This window comes from Conger conger, chromosome 3, assembly GCF_963514075.1.
Source record: "Conger conger chromosome 3, fConCon1.1, whole genome shotgun sequence".
Classification (NCBI taxonomy): Eukaryota; Metazoa; Chordata; class Actinopteri; order Anguilliformes; family Congridae; genus Conger; species Conger conger.
In genome coordinates, this window is record NC_083762.1 from 57,280,369 (window position 1) to 57,306,230 (window position 25,862).

A 25,862-nucleotide genomic window follows, 5' to 3' on the forward strand; every position below is an offset into this window, starting at 1 on the left:
AAAGTCTAATAAATACCTAATAAGGTTCTCACTGTGTATATGAAGTATATCTATTCAAAACAGATAAAAAACTAAAATGCACAGATTGCTACAAGTCCTGCCAGGTTTTAGCCATACGTGATAAGCACACCATGGGATGTGTATAAAACTCAAAAAGGTTAATTTATTAAAAAGTTAAAGAACAACGCACTTTTCATGGCAGCTTCTCAGATTCATTCTCAACAGAACCAATATGCTGTAGCAATTATTCACGAAATATATTAATATTATTGCTTTTTTCTGAACAAGAGGAGCAAGTGTCTTTTCATTGTGCATTTTGTAATGGGCTGAAATCTATCCAACTTTTCCTGGCCCCTGGGTCATATAGGAATAATTTAACCTGATTGAATTTCAGTCTATTATAAAAGCTGCCGGTCAATGTTAATGACAATTTATTCTCATCCTATCAGTCTCAAATGGCTATACCTTTAGTTGTCTGGCGATGACCATGACCTGACATGTAAGCACAGCTCATATACGGTTACATCTGAGGCCATAACTTGCATATCGAATGCAGTTCCTCTCAATTCACCATATGATACCACAAGTGCCAACGTGCAAGCTCACAGTTAGAGCTCTTAGGCACTGCGGGAATCCAGCCATTTTATTCTTTGATGAGTCATGTATGATAGTCTAGCAGGAATCCTTAGCAAGAATAGTCATTAGAGATATCAGAATGTATTAATAGGTTATGCATATAAGACTACAACTCTGGACAACAATGAAGAACATTATGGAAGAATGATACAAAAATGTCTAGAGTACATGTAAAATGTTATGTCCCAAATTCCCCACTGGGCGCATTGCCTAGAAAAATGTTACCACCTGAATATATTTAGTGCTTAACTTATCACATGATGACAGCACACAGTAATAGTGCCAGGTAGTAAATCTCAACCAAGCCAGTATTTGTAAAACACAACCAAGCTCGATAGAAAGGTTGTAGCAGAACTGGTTCAGACTGATAGGCAGTTAGGTGGTCGTGTGGACTTAAAAGTTACAATTGTTGTCTGTGAAAGAAGTAACAAATGTCAAATGGGAGGTTCAAGTTAAGGAAGTGTGGGTCAGACAAGGCTAAATATATTGAACTAAATAAACCCAATCCTTCAGTGTTACCTGCCTGAAACATTAACAACAAGAACCTCAGTGGGGCTTCCTCCTTTGTGCAGTTGTATTATGTATTTATTTTATTTTGCTTCATTTTATTGTAGAGGCTGACAGTTCTCACCGAAGCAGCTCATAGTGCTATAATTCCTTGACAATTGAGTCATATATCGCAGTAAGTGCAATGCTGGGCTTGAGTACCTTATTTGGGAATGTCGTGTGAGAGGCCCAATGCTGTTTTCACTGAAAATAGCCAAAGTTGTCTGGAATTCTTTGCCGGCTCCACGCCAGGGATCTGTTCGAAAAAAAAAAAAAAACTGCTTCAGTTTTCAGGGTTGTCAGGAAAGCACAGCAGGGCAGGTAGGGAACACTCTGTTGGAGGATTTATAGGATATAGATAGCTACTGTATTCAGCCTGCCCGACTGCTTAGTGTCTGGTCTTCCTAGCGAACTGCAGACACTTAGATAAATGTCAACACATTCTTTGTGGGGGATTTCATGATTAAAAATAGCACCGTTATCCTACATAAGAAAAGAACACCAGCACACTGCTATTGTGCTGCAAAATGGTTCATCTTATCTTTGAGCATTGACAATACTGTACAAGGATTAGTACAATCCATGAGGACCTGGCAGACACAAAATGGCTGAACCATTGTCATTACATTAATGGCATTTGGCAGACGCTCTTATCCAGAGCGACGTACAGTTGATTAGACTAAGCAAGAGACAATTCTCCCATGGAGCAATGCAGGGTTAAGGGCCTTGCTCAAGGGCCCAACGGCTGTGCGGATCTTATTGTGGCTACACCGGGGATCAAACCGCCGACCTTGCGTGTCCCAGTCATGTACTTTAACCACTATGTCACTTCTCAAAGACTAAATTAAATCACTTGGGAGCATAAAAGTAACGTGCCATTTTTTACAATTTATTTTGAATGATCATTTTTTTGAATGCACCTGTATTCACACTTACAAAAATACAAAATTCTATTAGTTCAGACATGTTTTCTATATGTGCTGGGATTATGGACTTTTCAGCCACGGTCCCCCATGCAGCTGTTGCATTGGTACTGCTGTGGTTTGGCTAACAGCTGGGAGAACCCACAGTGCCTGGTGATTTCACTGTCTGTCTTGGCACCTCTAGTTCCATCTGGCCACAGTCCGTGGTTGATAAAAACATTTGCGACTGGGGCTGTCACATTTTGGATTGGACATTGAGTTGAGCTAAATGAGTCTTTTTCCCCCAGCACAATTAAGCTTCTTTATCATAGGCTGACCAGATGTCCTCTTTTTCTTGGATGCATCCTCTTTCTGGGACTGGAAATATCTGTCCGGATGGGATTTTTCATTTCCCACCAGAAAAAGTCCAGGAATTTGGTTTGCTCCTTCCATAGACCACAAGAAAACAAACAAACAGCCGAATATTATGTTAATTCCGTAGACCAATTATTTATCATACATGAACTAGAATTGCGGTTGCGCATGTATGCAACATAACTTTGCTGTGCTGCAAACATTGCTAGGATACGCTGCAGTGTTCAGCTGTTGTCTGTTGTTTAAAGAGCAGCTTGCTTCATAGCTAGTGATCATGAAGACAGTGATGGACTTATATGTGTATAATGCAATTTCTAATAAGTGTATTGCAAAGACTATCCATGTCTGCTTGATGACCAATCAGATGCAATCTGCAGAGAAATATGCATGGGCACTTCAGAATGACTGAAAAAGGCCCTGTGAATGTGATTTTCTATGGCAACGGATTTCAAATGTTTTTGTATTATGTCCATGGGAAGAAGCAATGTGATCTTCTCTAAAAAGTACATAATTAAATTTACGTATGTCACGGATTGAATGAAAATTGAGCAAGATTTATTTGCGTATGTATTTTATTAGGGAATTTGTTATTAGGAAGAACACTTTTAAAGAATAAAGGGATACCATCCCAACCCCACAAACTTATCCCTTCTTTTGAAAATGTTTTTGATGAATTATAAAATGATACATCTTGAGAATGAAAGGTAAAATAGTTTATACCTTTAATTTTCACATTTACCCTCTTGTTTGTGTTGGTGGTATTAATACTAGTACACGAGTGAAAGTGTCATTGGACACACAGTAGGTAACTGTAAGTATAAAATGCAGTATAAAGGCAATGAAAGTAGGAGACTTGGAGTCATCAAACAGCGAGGTTGGTGAAAACTTCAACAGAAACATACACCAGCTTCAGATTGGATCACTGTCTGACTGGATGACATCATAGACTGGGAGGGCCTACAGAAACACATTCCACAGGTTCCTACTGCTATCCTCGCATCCATTTTCATATGAATGCCCTGCACAGAGATTATTGCACTGTACCTCATATTCCATCTTCACTGCAGCTCTGACTTGTGGGTGAAGAACACAATTCATTTACTGGGTTATTGTTATTACAGGAAATAAAAAACCCACTATTGCTGTTAGTGAAGAGATGATGGGAAATAAACCTCAATATGAGAAGAAATGTTTTTTTGTGAATTTACTATGTGGTACATTTCATATGAAATAAAACAAGATATATATATGTGTTCTGTGCAGAGAAAGGTTGTACATTTCTACTGTATTACATAATAAAGGGTGAATTCAGGCAATTTGGGACACTTCTTTGTAAATGCAGTTTCTGAGTCTTTCCTCACCACCAGTGTCCCAAATGACCTGACTTTACCCTACTGATTGCTTGATGTCTGAGTCCGTGTTTTTAAACTGTTTGCGGCTGTCTGCAATGTTATGTGTGTGTAAGGGGCTTAGCATCAGTGTGTTTATGTATAAACAGTATGGGTCGCATCAAAATGTTAACTGCCAGGCAAATAATAAAATCATTGCTTTTTTCTTTGGAACATAAGTGTTTTTATTGTTGCCTTTTGGTCTGAAAATTGCGAATGCAGTTGATACCGTATAAATGTGTTATGAAACCTATGAATGTTCGCTCCCATTCAATTTTGTGAATATATGCTCCAGGGCAGAAAGCATTGACATTATTGCACTGGACAAAAGCTCATGAGCAGAGAACTCAGAAAGCGGAAAAACATGAGAGCTACAACCAGGACTGCCCGATAGAAATATGAATAATTCTAATTCCAGCAATAATGCCCTCTTAGAAATGTTGCTGGCCCTCTATAATGATTGCTTAATCAAATACCAGCCTCCCTGCTCATTTGGGAAATTTTGCCAGAGCATATGAAATAAGAAGTACAGGAGATTCAGTTAACTTTATGTCCCTTAATGAATTATGGTTGCCTGTGTCACATGAGACAGAGACAGCCAGGTAGATCAATGTCTCTGTCAGGTCAGGGGTTCCTATACTGCACAGTTAAGACATATAAAATGGCATTCCGTGGCCAAAGACCCCCCTCTTTGTGAATTGGTTTCCGTTTTATAATTATTTTTACACGTTTGTTTTCTGTAATCTGAGCCTGTGGCTACAACCTACTCCATCAATGCAGATGCAAATTTTGTACAATTTACATTTGCTCCGATTCATAGCCTGATCTGGGAGGTAATTGTGTATGAAATATCAGTGAATAGAAATTAGAAATCAATTGAATTTAAGAGCATAACTCATTTTGTCCTTTGTGTCCATGTTTCATTGGCTCACAGGTAACAGGTAAAATGAAGGCATAAACAATATGAAACAAGCAAACAGTACTATTTTACAATGTAACTAGAGAGAGAGAAAAGGATGGGCCTTAGTTTTCGTGGCTTATGTAGTTTCTTTTCCACATTCATTAGCCAATTCAGGGCTTGGGAACAAAGTTTGCGATATCCAATTAATAACCACACCAAAAACCAATAAATACTATACCGTCCAGGACTGGAATATGAGGTCCCTATAGAGCAATATCCTTCATGCCCTAATAACAACCAAATCAGCCTGCTATTTACAGGTTCACCTTTTGTACAGTCTATGCAACAACTTTTATGTTGTAAATTCCATTCATTTCCATTGAACTCAAAAGCCATCTGAAAAATGCTTTTAACGTTAGCTTTTATGGTACGTTTAGAAGAAGGCCAAAGTTTCTCCAAGGTTCATCTCATCATTTTCAGGTTTCAGATTTCAGTAGTATACTTTATTTTGTCTTTTGCACTGCAATGTTTTTGTGTGGTCGTTATACTTCCACAAAAGTGTTCTCATAAAGTCATCACTTGGGCCTGCCAACGCAATGACAGCTCCAAACGGGAGAACAGAGAGAAAGAGGAGGGGAAGAAAGGGAAGGAAGAGAGGAATTCTCAACGAGCGGAGGAAGGCGTGAGGGAAAATGTCGGCGATGCAGAGCATTCACGGTGGCACGCGGCCTTCCCGGCGGGGCATCACAAAGCCGCGGTTCTCTTGGCTGTCAGACGTGCCATTGTTGTGTCAGGAGTCAGAAGTAACCCGCCAAGGCCTCTCACCGCCCCTGCATTCCACACATTCCGCGCTTTGATGCATAATTCAATTCAGCTCCTTCCATTCACTCTTCATTCTTTTCAGTGTCTTCTCTCTCTTTTTTCCTCACCCGATGAACGTACCATTCAGGGGAATGCTTGGAGCAGAGGCGTCCGATTTGAGGTGTCCAACTCTTGAGTGGCTGTGGTTTATGTGGTTTCTTTCACTTAGCAGCCAAAACTGATTGTCTTTTCTTCCTTTTATTTGGGGGTTGGGGGGGGGGGGTGATGACATCAACTGAGTGCAGGATATGGATGACCCATGGTCACATTTAAAAAGCACCCACCCAGCAAGCAACCAACTGGACTGTAGGCAACAATCATTGGCACAGCAGTCATTTCAAAACTGGCACTATGTTCTTACTAATTTGCGTTCTCTTAACAGTTGATACTTATGGGGACTGATTTGCCTCAACTGCTAGTGGGAAGCTTTACAGACAGCAGATTTACAAAATACTGGTGATCAAGCAGGCCGCACAGATGGTGCAGTGGGTAGCACTGCTGCCTTACAGAAAGGAGGTCTTGGGTTTGAATCCCGGTCGGCCGGGGCCTCTCTGTGTGGAGTTTGCATGTTCTCCCCATGTTCACGTGGGTTTCCTCCGGGTACTCTGGTTTCCTCCCACACTTGGAGAGTCTAAATTGCCGGTGTGTGTGTGAGTGAATGATTTGTGTGCCCTGCGATGGACTGGCAAACTGTCCAGGGTATATTCCTGCCTTTCACCCAATGTGTGCTGCGACCCTATTCAGGATAAGTGGGGTTAAGATAATGGGGCAACATGGCTCAGGCAGTAAGAGCAGTCATCTGGCAGTCGGAGGGTTGCTGGTTCGATCCCCCGCCCGGGCTGTGTCAAAGTATCCCTGAGCAAGATACCTAACCCCTAAATGCTCCTGACGAGCTGGTCGGAGCCTGGCATGGCAGCCAATCGCCGTCGGTGTGTGTGTATATGAATGGGTGAATGAGACGCATCAATTGTACAGCGCTTTGGATAAAGGCGGTATATAAATGCCAACCATTTACCATTTATAATGGATGGATGGTGATCAATTAGAACAAGCAGCTCCGATGACACTTGTATGCTTGCTAGTTGGGCGCTTTTAAAAGCCAGTGGAAACATGGAAAATGCTAAAAGTATTGTATTGTATTGTATAATAAAATATTGTATAGTATTTTTCAGGCCACATACATATAATAGATATCTAGTACATGTCATGAATAAAATTTAAGAACCACCATGAAAAACAAGACATTAAAAATGTTTACAATATTTACATTTTCTAAATAGCAGATTACTAAATACTGATATGTTAAGAAATTATGTCAAAGTTTCAGTTCAGGACAGAGCATTTAAAAGCTCTTTCAGTGCATGTAAATAATGAAATGTACAAAGGTCTGAATAAAATGTTTGAAATAAAAGTGAGTTGAAATTTGAGGCAGTCTACTCTATCCAACGGTTCATAGTATATCAGAGTTGCGCAGACGATAATGATGGATCAGGGTCAGAACCCCATGAATGTCCTATCACAGGTCATGGCATTCCTGACATTACAGCGGTCAGCCATAACAGGACAGACAAGAGGTTCAGGGGAAACCTGAAAGCAGAACCAGGGTCAGAGGTCAATTCTAACGCATTACAATGCAGAGCAGTGGATGCTTTCAAATCTGGAGTCCCAGGAGAACGTATATTTTTCTTGTCTATTCTTGGTAAGTGGCTGGTGCTTACTCTGGTTCTCTTCATTCACTTATTTGTGGATTTTTGATAATACTTTGAAATTCTGTTTTACACTATTACAAACTGACTTTTAAAATATGAGTGGCTTTCATAATTCAGAACATTATAGTGAAGGCCACAGCCAATAGGTAGCACCGACTTCAGTGATAAACTACTGCCTTTTTCAACAAAATGTTTACCATACATCACTCTAAAGAAGTATCACACAATTCAAACCGAATGTCACGGGTAAATCAATGTGAGCATGTTCGATATTTTACATTTTGCGTCTCTGCTAAGTTTCCTTGCGGGTCTCTGGCCCGCATATCTTCTGTGAAATGAGCTCAGCTGCGGTAATGATACACAGCATACTCCACAGATTGGAGTTTAATCTGCTTGAGTGGAAACACTGTGCGAGAGGCGCAGAGATTTCAGAGATGCACCGCTTCTGCTATTAAGGGGGTATTTGGGGATCTGTGGAGAGGCAGCGGAGCGGAGGGAAAAGAATATTCGGAAATGTCAAGAGGGCCTCTCTGATGCACACTCAGATACATCTTGTTACCTGGGAAGGATCAAAATGGCTCCAAATTTAGAGCGTCTCCATAGCCTACATGTTAGTCGAGTCCTGGGCGGGGGTGGGCTGTACCTTGCAAAGCAAGATTATTGAGTTAAACTTGAACATGGACTGAAGTGAAAACAACTGTTGAGGATTTCACTTGGTGAACTTATCCAGCTAATTTAGTAATCCTGCTTTGTTATATACACATCAGCACATGTGAGTGACTGAGTGATGGATGGATGTCACTGTTCGCATTGGGGACCCTTCATTGTCACCCAAGAGGGGGTACTTGGAAATCTGTTCACATTAGGAACTCTTTGCAGTCACCCAGGTGGGGATACTTGGAAATCTTTTAACATACCACCTAAGTAGTTCATTTTATTTGGAAGAGACAATGAAGAGAAGTTCATGAGTTATCAGCATGGGAATGTTCTTTTTTGTGTTTCTGTTGGACACATACATATACAGTGCCCTCCATAATGTTTGGGACAAAGACCCATCATTTATTTATTTGCCTCTGTACTTGTAATGAAAAACTCACATGAGGTTATGGTGCACATTGTCAGATTTTAATAAAGGGCATTTCTATACATTTTGGTTTCACCATGTAGAAATTACAGCAGTACATACATAGTTCATAGCTCATTCCAGGGCACCATAATGATTGGGACACAGCAAAGTTATGTAAATGAAAATAGTCCATCCATCCATCCATCCATTATCTGAACCCGCTTATCCTGATCAGGGTCGCAGGGGGGCTGGAGCCTATCCCAGCATACATTGGGCGAAAGGCAGGAATACACCCTGGACAGGTCGCCAGTCTATCTCAGGGCACACACACCATTCACTCACACACTCATACCTACGGGCAATTTAGACTCTCCAATCAGCCTAACGTGCATGTCTTTGGACTGTGGGAGGAAACCAGAGTACCCGGAGGAAACCCACGCAGACATACGCACAGAGAGGCCCCGGCCGACGGGGATTCGAACCCAGGACCTCCTTGCTGTGAGGCGGCAGTGCTACCCACTGCACCATCCGTGCCGCCATGAAAATAGTCATGTTTAGTATATTGTTGCATATCCTTTGCATGCAATGACTGCTTGAAATCTGCGGACATGGACATCACTATTTGCTGGGTGCCTTCTCTGGTGATGCTCTGCCAGGCCTGTATTGCAGCCATCTTTAGCTCATTAGTTTTCTCTTCAGCATATGAATGGCATGCTCAATTGGGTTCAGATCGGGTGATTGAATTGACCATTTTCTAGCTTTTAAAAACTCCTTTGTTACTTTGTTTGGGATAATTTTTTTGCTGTAGAATGAACCTCCGGCCAAGTTTTGAGGCATTCACTTGAACTTGAGCAGATAGCATGTGTCTGTGCACTTCAGAATTCATTTTGCTACTACCCTCAGCAGTTATCAATGAAGATAAGTGAGCCAGAACTGTGGTTGCTCTTTTAAGTACTTCTTGGCAAACTGTAACCAGACCATCCTGTTTTTGAGGCTAACCAGTGGTTTGCTTCTTGCAGCTTAGCCTCTGTATTTCTGTTCATGAAGTCTTCTGCAGACAGTGGTCATTGACAACTCCATATCTGACTCCTGAAGAGTGTCATCAGCTGTGGAGGTATTCCTTGGCCTGCCAGTCCCTTTGCGATTAATAAGCTCACCAGTGTTCTCTTTCTTGTTAATTATATTCTAAACAGTTGAAGGTTTGGACGATGTCTCTAACCGTTTGATTCTCTTATGGAGTGAGAGTATGAGATAGTGTTTTGGTGTGCCTCAGCCTCCCGTGCACTGAACCATAGCTGAACAGAGTGCTTGCATATGTGAGTCTGCCGTCTGCATCTGCGCTGGCGGGGCCTGGCACGGGCTGGGCACGGGCCATCTCCACGCTGTCCGTCATACTGTGCTATAATATCAGTGCCATCTTCATTGTGCTTCTCAGTGGAAAAATATAGACGTAAATAGGTCATTTATGCTCTGTTAGGATCTATGTTTGTATTAAACTAAGCTTTTCCTTATTCAGAATGGCCAGTCTTATTTCTGAATTAAAAGCTTACTATGCCGGATTTCCCCCCTTCTTTGCCCTTGTGTTTACATACAAGAAGACATATATGTCCCATTCTCAACCCCACCTACACTACCAAGATCATTCTGGCTCATTTTCTGGCTAACCATTGGTAGTTCTCTAGCTAGCTGTGATGATTTGCAAAAGATCTGCTGTAGTAGTCCCTTTCCACACAAGCCATTTAGCTAGCAAGTTAACTGACTCGTGTTTGTATTTAGATATATTTAGTAGCTAGTCTATAGCTAACCAGCACAAGCCACTGCTGCTAACACCACTAGATTTCAGTATGTTGTATCCTGCCTAAAATAAATTCTGTAACATAAGCATGCAGAAACGCATCACTTCATTATCGCTTTTACTTTTATTTTACTTTTAAATCTTCTGAATGTCTGGGAGTTTTTTGGATTTAGGCATGAGCTCCCTGCCCAGAAGAGAAAATAAGCTGATAGATTCTTCCAAAAATATGAGCTTTAGTACTATGCAGTGGGGCCGAGCTACCATGGTCAGCCAGCTAGCGTACAAAACCAAATTTAGTTAGCTTATAAAGCGTCAGCTAATTAATGTTATCAAATGCTGGCCAGCCACTTGATTAATGGTTAGACACCAAAATTAATCTCTTGCCAACCCAGCCCACCACTGTAGTAGCCAATCCATACATGTCATGCTCCTCTTGCCCTCCTTCAATTGGATCATAAAGCAAATGCGTTCAGTCTATTGAACACATGCTTTTCAGATACAGCACAGATAAGAAAGGCCCAAGCCCAGAAACAGCTGGTGGAGTTTTTAGAATAACAAATACAAGTCAACAAGCAAGGTTTTGGCCAGGAGTGAACACAGACACAGGTTGACATTGTATCATAGTAATGACTGAGTATGTTTTCTTTATGATATTTTCAAGGTAAAAATCCTGCATAGTGGTTGATTGATCTCGCCTGATGCAATTGAGCCAATCAAGAGGACGAGAAGGCTGGCTTTGCTCTTTTTGAGAGTATTTCATAGGTTCCAATACACTGGACAAGTGTAGACAAGTATTTGAATCTAAAACAAGTACGTATTTGACCCAGGTCTGTCTCTCCACCTCTCTCAGGATCTTCACCAGGCCCACTGCCCCGACGGGGCTCGTTCACAACCGCCCACCCGACACCCCCCCGGATTAATTGGCCCTCTCGCAGACATTAAATAAATGGCAGTGTTGTGGATAGACATTCCCGGGTTGTTTGCCTTCTCCGGTTGGAAAATAGGGGGCTAGACCCCTGAACGGATTCCCAACCCTCCAGAACACACTGACCTCTTTGTGGGCTGAGAAGCGCAGCGTGCCAAACAGATGCAGGGGCTGTCGAGTGGTGCTGCGGTGCCCACCGCCGTAGCCTCGGCCTGGCGAAGAAGCGGAGGGTGGCTGCTGCTAATCGCTCATTAAACCTGGGAGCCATTTTGGTCATGCGTCATGCCGCTCTGATGTTCCGGCCTTTGATCTTTTTTAGAGGTCTTCTCCCTCCGGGGGGTCGACAGCGCGGAGATGCAGGCAAACGGGAAAATTATTTACTTTGACGCTATTGATTCTCGGTTATTGCGTTTACATTTTGTATACACGTCATCAATTAATCCTGCTCCTTGAATCCTACTTTGCGGAAGTTGATGGTGAGTTGGGCGTGAACTGATGCAAATAACCATCTAACGATATCAGTTGAATGCTTTAAAATATAGTTTCAGAGTAATGTGAACGTTGACACCTATTTCCTTGTTGGCAGTCAAAGCATAGCTAAAAATATGAATCCTAATTTCCTTGCCTTCATATGCAGGACATTTAATCCATTTTATAATTATTACTCCTTGATATGTGAATGGAGAAATGAGGGGAGACAGCTGAATAGCAATAACTGAAGAGGTACATAATTTTTCATTAACGTGTGATTATGTAACTTTTCAGAATCCATCTGCTGATCTGTAACTGGCACTGTGTATAGCTGGCTCAATATCCGTAGGAGCTGTTAAACTCCACTGCTGCAGCTGTAAAAAACTGCTGATGGCGTTTTGGTTAAGGTGCACCGAGGCCCATTTCCTCTGGGAACGATAGCAATTAAGATGACAACCGAGATAAAATTAAAGGCATTTTTCTAATTAAATGATAAGAGTGTCTGCATTACAACAAAACGAATAACGTGAATTGAAATCAAAATCTAAATGAAATTCAACAGAATGGAATAGACTGCATCCTCGACTCACACACAGATCAGAGGTTGAGGTGCTGCCTCACCCAACATGGACACAGTAAAATGATCCAAGTATTAATTTAAGAGATATTATATAATCCCAATATGGAGAATATGTAGTCAATCAGAGTAAAATATCACAGTTTATTCAAATGGAATTGCACGGGCAGAAACCATTTTTGGTTCTGTGGATTTGTTACTGCTTTGAGGTGTTTCTCTCATCTTTTTGTGGTACTGTTGATAGAGGAAGCTGTGAGTGACACTTCTTTCCAAATGAAGATGAGATTAAATGTAATTTAAAAAGTAAATAATAATTAGGCAATGTATGTTCACATGAACCTCTTCAGGTATAGTATCCTGTTGCTGTACAAGGTGTATCAAAGTTAGTTGAAGTGTATTTTCATGTTTTAAACCACAAAGCCATTGATGCCCATACACCAGCCATTGTGAAGCCAGGAGGCTTCATGAGCACCCGTTGTATTAAAGGTCATGAGGACCCGTTGTATTAAAATATCCTACGTTGGACATAAATACTGCTTGTGTCAATCAAAAATGTACACTAAATCTAAAATTAAAACAAAAAACAGGAAGTGGACTATCCCTTTAAGCTTCAATTACATCGCTTTTTTTTTTTTTTTTTTTACAAACATTAATCATGTTATGGAAATGATGAAGACTGAGGTTAGTAATTTCAACCAATTTCATAGCAATTATCAAGGAGCACTAATTAAAATGTGCTGTTTACATAAGACGAGACACATGATAATAAAGCATGAACTATTTTCAGGCTTTCTACATCTGTGTAATCGTTGTGTCTGTGTCCCTTGTATTTGCATATGTCTGGGAACAAACACTGCACCAACAGCACTGGAAAATAGTGTTGAACCATGGTAGCAGTATAAACCATGAAATCCCATTACAGACAGAACAGCCCACTTACTATTTGCTTCATGTGTACCAGTTTCATTAAAATAGCAATATTGATTTGTACATGCCTCAATTGCTGAAGATGATTGCCTTGCCTGCTTGTTTATTTCGGGACCCTAAGGGCCCGATGTCTGGGCATTTCTAGGGGTATAATCAATGCACAATACGTAATCACAACACAATTAACTAGAGGACCAGACCTAGCTTTAAACACAATACAAACTGGGAAATGCTGAATTTTGCTAGTTATTTTATATAAAATAAATACCTTTGTATGTTCTGACACACATCCCCCCCATTCCTCACAGTTTGCTTTCTACTATCCTGGTAAGTTAAAATAAGTTAGTTGATTGTGTTTTATTTACTTACATAAAAATGACTCCATCAATTACATATAAGTCAACTTCACATTGTTTCTTCCAATATGTTCGATAAAGATTTGTATTTATTTTATTGCTAGTTTTATAGCTTCAAGCAAGCTGGTTTCATTTCCAGCAAGCTGTTTTGTTAATGACTGAAATGTACTGTATGTAGACCCATGCAATTGTGGTTGTTGATTTGACATTATTATGCAGGTAAGCAGAAACATAAAATAAGCGTATTATTATGTGGAGACACAAAGCATGACATAATATTTGTGGCACCAGAAACCTGAGCAAACAGTTTAGCTAAAAAGCTACTTGAACTCTTGGTGTGGTCCCGTGTCTGTTTTGACCAGTGCGGTTTTCAGAAAGTGGAGGGACTGTCCTAGCTGCTCTAGCCTGGTGCCAGCAACAGTACTTGTACCGGTAATCAGACCTCGCTCATACATATTTTTTTGGGCATTCAAATACTTTTCTCTGCTTTACTTGTCTGGTGTCCTCTTGGTTCGCTCAATTGCAAGATCAATCTAGATAGAAAAATATTTACAAACAATTACATATCTGACCCAGGTCTGCTGGTAATAAAGGATAAATATGAAAACCCCCTTCTTTCCATTTCAGCTCCTACTCTTAACACAGAAAATGGCAAAACTTATGAGGATTAAATCAAGCAAAAGCAAACACATTTGTGTTACTAAAGAAACATGACCCTAAATTGTATGCTGCAGACAGAATGCATATTCTATTATGAAATGGTTATTCAAAGTTGGCTACAGTTTAAACTTTTTTTCTGGGAATTTACTACCTGGAATTATAAGGTTATAAGGTTCTACCGGTGTTCAGAGTAGTTTCGAGATATTGAGCTTCAAAGCTTTCACATCCTAATACAACAACACTGACATATAAGGCAGCTCTTCATAGATCAAAATTAAGGACACGCTAAAGGTACTCTGAATGGACAATATGAAAACCATATCTAATTGCCCTATAAACAACATATTTATGACTCTAATTCATGTCAGTTAGAACTGTATAATTTTATGGTCTTGACCTGCTAAATACAAACAAGCATGCCACTCACACTGTGGAAATGAACTAGTACTTTGCAGATCCCCTTGAGTTTATTTACTTCAGTCAGGTAATAAGAAATGCAATGTAACAATAATGAAACAGGGTCATTCATTCAAAATGGCAAAGTCCCAGAACACACTGTGCTCTCCTCCAGGTGGATTCTACCCATGGGCTTTCTATAAACACACAACATAACTCTTTTCATTTTCATTGCTTTTCAAAAGAGATGAAATCTTTAGTGGAAGAAGGGACTGCTGCTCCCTAGAATAAACCACTTCTTTGCGGAGAAGCAATCTGAATGCTAGTCCTTCACCTGTGCTGTACACATGCTGTTAAATTAATATAGGCAGATTTTGCATTTAAAATGCCTATATTTTCAATTTGAAGCCTATATAATGTTTTGGAGACACTAATATGGAAGACATGCCCGTGAATATCAATTAAATTCAGTAATTATTTGTAAATAATAGTTTTTGGAGACCCTAACTAATTAGGACTGCATACTTGTTCCCTTTGTTCATCTTTTGCATGTGTTTTTTTGGTATTTTGTTTGTACATCTTGGCTTGTAATAATTCCGACTAGAGTGCACAATTTTGTTTTCTTCTATATATCTCTTCCTTCAGAAATGTATAGTTTCCCTACCCACACCTCTGAAGGATACAGCATTGGTAGTGTTTATACAGCATTGTGTTTATGAATACGAATGCCATACGGCACCCAGGATCAAACAAATGTCAAGTTCAGTACTTACAATCTGATTCATTTGCGTATCCCCACACATGCACAGATCACCACGGTTCACAAGAATGTGCTGATCCCAGCTTGTTTTCACATGTTCAACAACACTCAAGTTCAGCGCTAAATATAATGAACATACATTGTAGAAGATCTCCAAACAGGCACATTCTACCACAGTGGATCAAAGCACCAACTACTCCAAATGGGCATCTGTTGCCCATTTACACTTGTAGTGAGTGCTGGTCCAAGTAAATCACTAAAGCAAAAGGCAGGGACTGTTTGTTACCCAAAAGAGCATTGTGACTATCTCCGAAGTCCACAAAAGAAGTACTGCCAGATTTAGCTGACATACCCCGTTCAGAGGATCTTAGGATGTAAACTCTTAAGTCTGCAACAACTGGAAGAGCAATGATGCCGCAGATTATTATTATGAAATGCAAGTGACTTTGACTGAGAAGCAAGAATCTGCAATTTATTAGTGTTTAAAAAGGTTATATCCTTGGATCTCTGAAACAGAATATATATAATTAATTTGAATGATAACTGAAATTTACAAGCAACTTTACAAAAAATGAATTTAAACCATACTGGAGAGTTGTACCATGAGACCCAAACCCTAGTCTGGATACTGAGACTGCTGGTTTTCACAATATTACTCAGCACCAAATTGATCAACTAAAGCAGTTAATTACACATCTTCACCCCAATCGTTTGAAAACAGAAACCAGCAGATTATGCGCCTCTTCAGGACCATTCCAGGGATCCCGAAATTACTAACAGACACGTACAAGATATGGACAGGAACAACAGACAGGAAATCAACATTCCGGTCTGGATGCTCCCTCGAAAACAAAAGCGCCAAGTCAAACGCGTTCTTTTCCCTGGCTGAAAATCTGCCATCCAATGATCTCAGCAGGAATGTGAGCCCATTCTGACCACCTGGCCAAAGATCTCATCCTGGGGCTCAATGAGAGCTGCCTCGTAATGCATGGGATTCAAACCATACAGCTGTTCACTGAGAAGTAATGCAGATTCTGGCACAGGGCGCTCGCTAAAATATTTAAAAATGGCGTTTTCCCAAATGGCTTAGCAAACGTTCAATTTCACACCAGAACATGTGGTATGCGCTCTTTTGCATTCTTTAAACTAGAACAGATTTGAGTAGACCTTCATCTGAAGAGCTCTCCCTAACATTCCTGGCATTTATCTGCTACATCATTAAGACAGAACTGTGATTAATGGAAGCTGTCTGCTTCTAGTTTTGGTATGTTTACAACCCCCTCTAATAGGATCACTTCCTGCTTTGTAAGGAAATACATTCCTATGATTTTAAGAGCCCATGACCTATTATATTTGAGAAGCACAGGCATACAAATGATAGAAAATGACAGAAACTATTTTAAGGATTTCCTGTAGTGCCTTATTTATGTGTGCCACACATGGATCGATAGCGTTTTAAGTGTTAACAACTCCTCATTTCAGTGCACAGCCTTTAGTACTTGAGACTTACATGTTATGCGACAGGGCATAGTGAAATCACTTTTATAGAAATGTATACATGACAGCTGCCTTTGACTATGCCTGAAGACTTTTCATAATATACCCATAATATACTCTTGAAGTACGTTCAGTATCCCTGTTGATGCAATAACTCGCACTATGGAAGCTAACGAATGAAGTGGAGACCACTGTAAACAAGAGAAATGTGTGAAAAACATTTTTTAAATTGCTGCTTGGATTTTATTACTATATACATCAATAATTGTCAGTGCACATCAAGAGATAAAATTCAAACTTGAGTTGCAATGAATAATTTATGAGGCAAACATCAGATATACAGCAGAATATTTAATATCACATTTCAATGAAACAAAAGTAAATAATTTATTTTTGCCAATAGAACTTAGCAATGTTTTAGTCATGTCAACAACTGCACTGCCACTTTCTCCAAAAAGAAAATATATCTAAACACCTGGAAAACATGACAAAACCACTGCACAATCGCAATAAACACAGTTGGCTTTTCACACAAAATAAAAAATGAAATAATTAATCTGCCTTACACAGAAAAATAACAGTAAATAAACAACAATTTTCTATGAAATATAACAATAAAAATATAAATAAAACATCGTTAAAAAGTATGAAACAATCTTTCAGGTGAAAGTGGCTTCCTTTTGTCTTGTTTTTGTTAGTGCTACGCCACTGAAACAGAATCTGGAGACCTTTCTTCCTGAGTTTCACTAAAACATGTTTGTTTTCTGTATTTCTGAATTCCCAGGAAAGTGAAAGCTTTTCCATAACCGGACTGGAAACGCCACAGCATTAATTTCTCCATGGACCTCCAATGAGTCTGAATCAGACACATGTCTTCTGTTTGTGCTGGCTGAGGGTAGTGGACAGGGCAGACATAGCTTAAAAATGGAATGAAACTTTCTGCTGATGAAAGGAAACGTACATTCTTGGACATTAAAAGCCATAATTGCATGCATACTTCTCTTCAGGTTTTAATGTAAGCGTGAGAGAGTCTGATGCTACTGTACAGGATTAGTACTGCACTGGAAAGGATAGTCAAGGATGGCTAGAGTGTCTGTGGTTTATGTGGTTTCTTTTCTTTTCTTTTCAGTCACTTGCCATTAATTTAGGGCTCGGGGACAAAGTATGTGACATCTTTAGCCAATCGCTCAAGCGAGAAAGGGAGAGAGAGACTGGCCGATCACTCGCTCAGCTCATAGGCATTTTCCACCGACCCCTGGTGCGAGATGTGCCAGGTATGAGTAGAGACGGTCCCGGTCTCTGTCTTGCTGACGTCACCGTGGGTGCCAGGGCTACAGGGTGGGCATGCGCCGGGCAGCTGGGGGTCTAGGGCGGAGCCGAAAGCGTGGTGCACCATGGGAGGGACGTGGCGGGGGAGAACGTGGGGGTAGTCCTCATGGACGCGGGTGTAGCCGGGATTGCCCTGGGCTCCCAGGCTGTACGGCCAGCAGTCGGAGGGAGGGGGCGGAGCCGGCAGGCCGTGCCCCGCCCACGCTCGGTGCTCCACCGAATGAAAGACGGGGTGGACGGAGGGGAGGCAGGGGCTGCTCTGCGACGGGTAGCCGCTGCTCCAGAGGGATGATGGGAAATCAGCACACTGGCCTGACGATAAGATGCCACCTGCTGCAACACACAAACAAGAAGGTCAGTCGCTGAGACTCAGTTCAATTCCCAACATGGTTTCCAAACACTAAACAGAATAAACAGAAATTAATATTAACAGAAATATTTTGCAATATGAGATAAATATAATGAATTACTAAAACTAAGAAGTCTGGGAGTTGCAAGTTGCTCAGGATAAGAGCACATATGGAATTAATTTTATGTAATGCAAGGATTAAATCTTTCCTAGAGTATATTAACTCAATAGACTAAATAGAAATAAGTAGCGTGTCTTTTATAGTATCCTCATTAATACCGTATCAGATGTGAGACGACCGTCAATACACAAGCTGACTCACATAAATATTTCAAATACAGAGAATCATTAACCTTATTATTAGGGTTGCTACAGTTGTTTATGAATGCTCTGACAACATTAGTTCTACATGAGGACTAAAACACACAGCACACTTGACAGGCTGTCTGTACCTATTATGTCCACTACTTATTATTTCACTAGTGAGATGGGCAAAATAAATTAGAGATAATTTTACAGGCCATTGTTTGGGATTCACTAATTTTACAGTATGCTATTTACTATGCAATCTGTGATCATTTTTAAGTGTGATCTTTATACCATCAGCCAACAAAATATCAAGCCCAAGTGTAACATAGACCCGATCAGAAATGTTCATCAGCTTCACACTATGCAATTTTCTTGCATGAAACATATACACTTTCTTGTGCATATTGTACTGCATATGGAAATTTCTAAATGGCATGTCCTCAGGGCTGTGCGTCTACCATATTTTAAAGGTACAATAGGTACTTCTTCACTACACCTTCAAACCACAAGACTTTATCTCATTTCACTGATGTTGAAATGCCATTGGCTGTAGAAATTACAACCAATTTTCAACCAATGAGCTTGAATTATTGTACAGCTATACAATGTTTTGGTATAGAGTGCCGGCCCATCAACTGCATATTTTGAAACCCGAATATAAGGACAGGCAGAAGGTGAGTCAACATGTCAACTATGAGCCTTTTTCAATGATAATGGCCTTGTAACAATGTTTTAACACAAAAATCTTAATAAAGATTGGCCAAATAAAATAAAAATGGCCAAATCAATCAATCTATCGGTCAGTCAGTCAGTCAGGCAGTCATTTACTCAATCACTCATTCAAGAAGAAAATAAATCAATCCCTTAAGCAAGCAGAAAGATGGAGCGTGCTCCTATAAGGGTGTGTCCTCACCTCTCTGCAGACTGCCTGCAGGGTTTTGGTTGCTGTGGCTGTTTCCTGGGAGGCCGCTGGCCTGGCTGAGTGCGCGTGAGAAGTGCTCGTCCACCACGTCCCCGATGTCACCCTGGAAATAGGTGAAGAGGACACACCTGGAGCTCAGGTACTCTGCCTCAGCCGGCTGCGCCTCCTTCTCCGCTGCCCTGTCCCCTACTCTGCCCTTCTGCTCCTCCGGGCACTGCTCCTGTTCCCCTGCCCGTGGCTTTGGCTGCTTTCCCTGCACAGGGTGTGTGGACACCTCCACGGAGTTCTCCATCTTTCCTGGGAAGCAGAGCTTCTGCGGAGAAAAGGAAAGGACGGGGTGGAGTCAGAAAGAAGAGGACGGGGACAGAAACAGACCTGGGTCAAATACGTAATTGTTTTGGATTCAAATAGTTTAGATTGATCTTGTCGGGTGCAAGGTCAGCCAACCAAGAGGACCACAAGGTGGGGTTTGCTCTTTGTGAGAGTATTTCATAGGTTCCAATACACCAGACAAGCTCAGTAAAGCATAGGAAATTATTTGAATACAAAACAGGTATGTATCTGAACCAGGTCTGGAGGGACCACACTGGTCTCACATGGCACAGAAGTAATGAGGTTACACCATCGAGGAGCTCTCCACTCCTCTTCCGTTTACTCTTCGATTAGCCTGCCTATCTAAAGGCCAAGTTCCCCAGCCAAGTGAATTAATCACTCTTTCTGCTTCTCTCCGTGAGTTACGTCATATCCTAGCACGGCCATTTACATGAACTGGACTCCGTAGCAGAGCTGTGACAGATTTCCATCTACGGTACACATGCATGGCTAATTGTTCAATTAGACTATGTCAATAGAACTAGCAATGTTTATGCAAATTCAAAAGAAATTTACTACACCCAAGTAAAATGTCACAGGGGTGATTTAACACTGAGCATTTTTGTTGTGCTTCCTATGTGAAGACCTCTAGCACAGGGCCAGTACTGTAGCTGAAAATGATATTGGCTTCAGTGGTGGAAGCAGTTTCCCACCAGCCAGAAAAACCATACTGTGCATGTTTCTCCACAGACTTCAAATACCACCGCGACGCAAATTCTGCACCCTTACATTACATTGCATTGCATTTATATAGCGCCACTAAAGACACTTGGCTATATCCTCAATCGTAACATTAAGTTTTATGGAATGACTCCTACTTTCTGGTGTGACCCTGATAACCCAGATGGTCTCTGTTCTTTGTCAGACATTTTGTATTCACTGTCGTGTGCCACTAAGGATAAGTAACTGATGGTAATTCTAGCTTGGTTGCCTCAGTTCCATTTTAGTTGTTCTTACAGCAAGCAAAAATATTCCAAATACTGCAAAGAAAACATTTACAAGCAAAAGACTATTCAAGTCGTTATCTTTTCAAATATATCTCAGTAGTTAATGGTTTACACATTGCCCTTGTGGGACAGAAGAATGCCAGTAAATTCATGTTGGAGGCATATGAAAAATGTCTTTGAGGTTTACGCAACTGCTACAAACAAAGTGATGTGTATAATTAATAACTTGTAATGGCATTCCAAAATCTGACATTAGAAAAATCATTCAGGTTACCTCAGCCAATACATATGTCTGTGCTGAGTAATATACAGAAAAATGCAATGAATTAAGTCAGGAACATTGTCTTGTTACTAAATAAACTGTACAGGAAAGTGTTACATATAATTTTCACTAATCATCGACAGGACTATTCCACTGACTGCACATTTCTAAGCTTGAAACCATGTAAGACACACCATGTATGCAGAAGAGGCTATTATCCTAACTTTGCAGAGGGGGTGGCTAACATGCTTTCCCCGCGGAACTATTTGACTATGTGCAAACTGCGTATTGAAAGACATCCTTCAGGGAATACATCGAAACGGTATAATTTGGATAATGAATCTGCCTACTGTGTCTGCACTGTATCTGCATTAAAGAAAACATACAATAAAATAAAACGCAGCTTTATGTTGATCAACGCGCCCAGCTTGCAAATAACGAGACAGAAAACTTTAAAGACAAGACTGGGAATGTTTCAATAGAATGAATAAATTCGCTGCGTAAAGATGATGGCTAATTGATCAGTTGCGGACACTTGGAAGAAAACAAGATCTGCTTCGGTCAATTCAGACTAGGCTTCAAACTTAACAAGACAGGGGGTGTGGAGCCTACCTGCTGTTGTTGTTGATGATGGTAATACGCTGCTGCTGCCGCCGATGTCTCCGGCAAGTAACGGTGGGTTCCATAACCCTGATGATACATAACATCCAAACAACTCATTGCAGGTCACCGAGGTCTGCGGGCGTTTTGTGAAACGATGGACGTGCGTAGGCTACCTCAATCTGGGACAGATCTGGTAAACGGCATTCTCACAAGGCTATATAAACCTGACCGCTGACAGCTACATTACCAAGTAAAAGGGACTATTAGCATCGAGTAGAATATTAACCATCGAAACAGATTTAAACGGAGCCTAGCCCCCGCAACTCTCCAAAGTTTCGGGGCATCTCTGATTGGAGGGGAGTTCTAAAAGTAGTTAACGCAGATGGGGGAGTTTCAGTAGAACAGTCACACGCCCACTTACTCGTTCTCGGCGAAATCCCTCAATGGAGAAGGGTCGACGGAAGCATTCACTTTTTATAAAAACATTATTGTTTTGCTGGTGCATAGTGCCAAATGTCGATATGTGCCATAAACAAAACGCCAATATTTTATAGAGCAGCTTGGTAGTAGCCTCCGAATTTGTACGTACGGAGGTCCCATTTGTCAAGTTGACTTAAATGTATAATTTTATAATTAGCCTACATATTTAAACTCTTACGCATTTATTATGAACGCCAAACTCACAGTGACATGTGGGGAAAATTAAGACTAATTATCAACATATTATTAAAATGAAATCCAAATAAAGACTGTAAACAGACAAGAATGCAAGGAAGCAATAATGCACTGGTGTGAGCCCAGCAACTGTAAATTATCTGGGTGACCACCGAAGACCATTGTAGTGGATGACCAAAGAAAACCCCCCATTTCAACAACACTATTCAGGAAGTAGGCATAGATTTGTTCAAGACCAAGACTATCATAAATTAATTGATTACTACACCCGCATATCCTAAGAGGGTTCATCACAAGATGCAAACCACTGCTAAACCTGAAGAACAGAATTGCCAAGTTTGTTTGGGAAAAAAGTATTATGGACAGATGAGACGAGGATTAACCTGTGATGGAAAGAAGAATGTGTGGAGAAGCAAGAGACAGTTTGACAGTTGTGTTTGCAAACTGATTCATAATTTCAAAATATAAATGAAATAAAACACCAAAATGCAAATGTAAACATCCAAATACAACCAGTGACATAGTGAGCTTTGAAGATATGGCCTATGTAGGATCAACTAGAATCTTTAGGACCGACTGTTTTTTAGAACTCTTAAATACAATGATTAAAATGGTCTGGTTGGTAATCTGTCTATAACTTCTAAATGTATAGCATGTTGTTAGCTGTAGCCTCTAAGTGCACTATTTAGTTTGATTCTTCAACAAGGTAATCCTTGTATATATTTAGGTATACAGTACATGATAGTATATTACTGTGAATAGGGTTGCCATTCAGTTAAGCCATTTCTTCTTTTTTTACATGAAAATGGCAAAAGTACAAAAGTATTATGAAACATATTTATAATTGTAATAGTTTTTTCTCTCTATGAAAATTGAGTAATTTTGTTGATTTCTTAAGCTGCCACCACCATGTCCCCATCCCACCCCCGCCACACACACACACACACACACACAAAGGCATAAAGCATTAAGTCACGTTATCCTCCTGAAGATTAATTTGTCGAGACAGTGGCTCCTTACGTTTCATGATATTGTTGCAAACTTCAGCTATACTCAACAAAGCACATCCAGTCACTGTGCAAGCATGGACAGAAATTAATTAAGTAAGAAATTAATAACACCACAAAACTGTGAAGAATGCAAGTGATTTTTATGCTGCTGTTGTAAATATTTGTTTTGTGTTATATTTTATTTATGTTTTGTACAGATTGTATGCCTGTTTGTCCAGCTGTAATGAAAAATATTAACAGACTTAAACACAAAGATTGATAGGTCTTTTTGTTGGTATAGAAATTATATGAATGCTGAGTGATTTTGGTGCCATCTACTGTTATGGAGGCAATGACTCTAGGCTAAAGGCAAGTGTAACATCATTTCAAAACTCTTAGATTGGAGTCATTAGCCTGGATTCAATCAATGGTTGTCCTCAGGTGAATATACACTTTCTTTGTTTCTTCACAAATGCAGTTGCACAATCCTCAAAGTAATGAGAAAATATGTTTGCAATAAAAGTGACATTCGCATTCATTTGTGAGGCAAAATGTGTGTGTGTGTGTGTGTGTGTGTGTGTGTGTGTGTGTCTATGTATTTCTATCTATGCATAAATTATTTTTGATGCCATTGCATGGTACTCCTCAAAACAATCACAACATCACTAACTATTAATGAGATGCACTGACATTACTGTTCATAGTATCGCCTTTAATTCACACGTAAAATGTTGAAACTCACAAGATCAACAAGACATCTAACACACTTGAATGCATCGTACTACACTTGCCGTAGCAGAATCTCAAGTGCATTTTGCCCTTGTAAACCTGCTGGCTGTAATGTCATAAGCAGGACATGTAGCATTGTGTCACTCTGCTCAGACATGTTCAACGTCCTGGCGCATTCGCATTCACAGATCTCGTTTTTGGACACAAGGATTGGATCCAAATGAGTGAAAAATGAATAGATGTTAATGATGTGGCTCACTTGCCTGCATTTCTGATGTTGTTTGGTTGAATTTTCTTAGACATGTAACTCCTACGAACCAGACTTTAATCTGTCGGCTTGTGTGAAATAGTTTTATGAGTCATACATTGGCAGTGATTTTTCTTGGGCTTCATGCATTTTAAGTCATCGTGTATGTTGAATGCAATTGCAAACTCTATGGCATAATATCCTCGATTTTGTTTTGTGTTCGGAAACAATTGAAATTGCCAAGGGAATGAAAGCCTACAGACACCATCAGGCTGTGGGCACACATTGTCTGCCTCCAGAAACCCTGAGAATGTATCTTAAACTCAATCAGCGTAGTGCTGGAGTGTAGCAGGGACCAACAGCTCGGTGGGCAGGAATCTGCTTTCCCTGTGTCTGCTGCCCATTGGGTCCGATAGAAAGAAATAACTCATTTAACATGATCATTTTTTTGGATACCAGATGGGAATAAAGAAAGTATGGTGTGCTAGGATATGCCAACAACAGCTGAACCTCTTGACCGTGTCTGCCTGCATTTAGTTGCTGCTATATGATTGGCTGATTAAATATTTGCATTAACAAGCTGGTGTACAGGTTTACCTAATAAATTGCTCACTGAGTATGTGCCGGTTTTGCATGTTGCCTCAAAGACCAGTAAAACATCTACAGGATAGAAACAAACATGTATGCCCAGACATGCAAAACATGGCTGCCTTTCATCACCATCTTTTAAATGTTCTTACTAAAGCTCTACCTTGCTCATTGGTTCTGGACAATGGCACAACAGTCTGTATCTGGCAGGATTTCACATTAAACTGTTGTGTTCCCTATGAGAAACAAAAGATTTTACAGCCCTTAAGCCACCAAATTTCCATGTTTTGAAGAATATGCTCTTGAAAATAATAAGTGGCAGTACCACAGTACAAGCAAGAAAACCAATAATGATAATTGAAGTGCCTGGCTCTGCTTGACTTATGATGACTGTGTTTTGAAGAATACCCAAATATTTAGTTTTGCATAATTTTTAAACAGGCGGCATGGATGGTGCAGTGGGTAGCACTGCCGCCTCACAGCAAGGAGGGGGTTCGAATCCCTGTCGGCTGGGGCCTCTCTGTGCGGAGTTTGCATGTTCTCCCCGTGTTTGCGTGGGTTTCCTCTGGGTACTCCTGTTTCCTCCCACAGTCCAAAGACATGCAGGTTAGGTTGATTGGAGAGTCTAAATTTCCCATAGGTGTGAGTGTGTCAGTGAATGGTGTGTGTGCCCTGCAATGGACTGGCGACCTGTCCAGGGTGTATTCCTGCCTTTCGCCCAATGTATGCCGGGATAGGCTCCAGCGACCCTGTTCAAGATAAGTGGGTTAGCATAATGAATGAATGAAAGAAG

At 40.5% G+C, this 25,862-nt stretch overlaps 1 protein-coding gene across 1 annotated transcript; it reads right to left on the reverse strand.

The window, feature by feature from the left end:
• Nucleotides 1–16,968: 16,968 nt before the first annotated feature.
• On the reverse strand, nucleotides 16,969–22,272 carry LOC133125062 (transcription cofactor vestigial-like protein 3). The gene is made up of 4 exons (XM_061236760.1): nucleotides 22,263–22,272; nucleotides 21,851–21,928; nucleotides 19,649–19,970; nucleotides 16,969–18,410 (listed from the first exon to the last, which is right to left on the reverse strand). The coding sequence occupies exons 3-4, from the start codon at nucleotides 19,947–19,949 to the stop codon at nucleotides 17,968–17,970; spliced, it is 744 nt and encodes a 247-aa protein (XP_061092744.1). The 5' UTR covers nucleotides 19,950–19,970; nucleotides 21,851–21,928; nucleotides 22,263–22,272; the 3' UTR covers nucleotides 16,969–17,967.
• Between the last annotated feature and the right edge of the window lie 3,590 nt (nucleotides 22,273–25,862).

Coding starts and splice junctions, on each gene's coding strand:
- LOC133125062 (XM_061236760.1), bottom strand. CDS start 19,949: ATGGAGAACTCCGTGGAGGTGTCCACACACCCTGTGCAGGGAAAGCAG. Junction 18,411..19,648: donor TGCAGGCAGTCTGCAGAGAG/GTGAGGACACAC, acceptor TGTGTGTTGCAG/CAGGTGGCATCTTATCGTCA.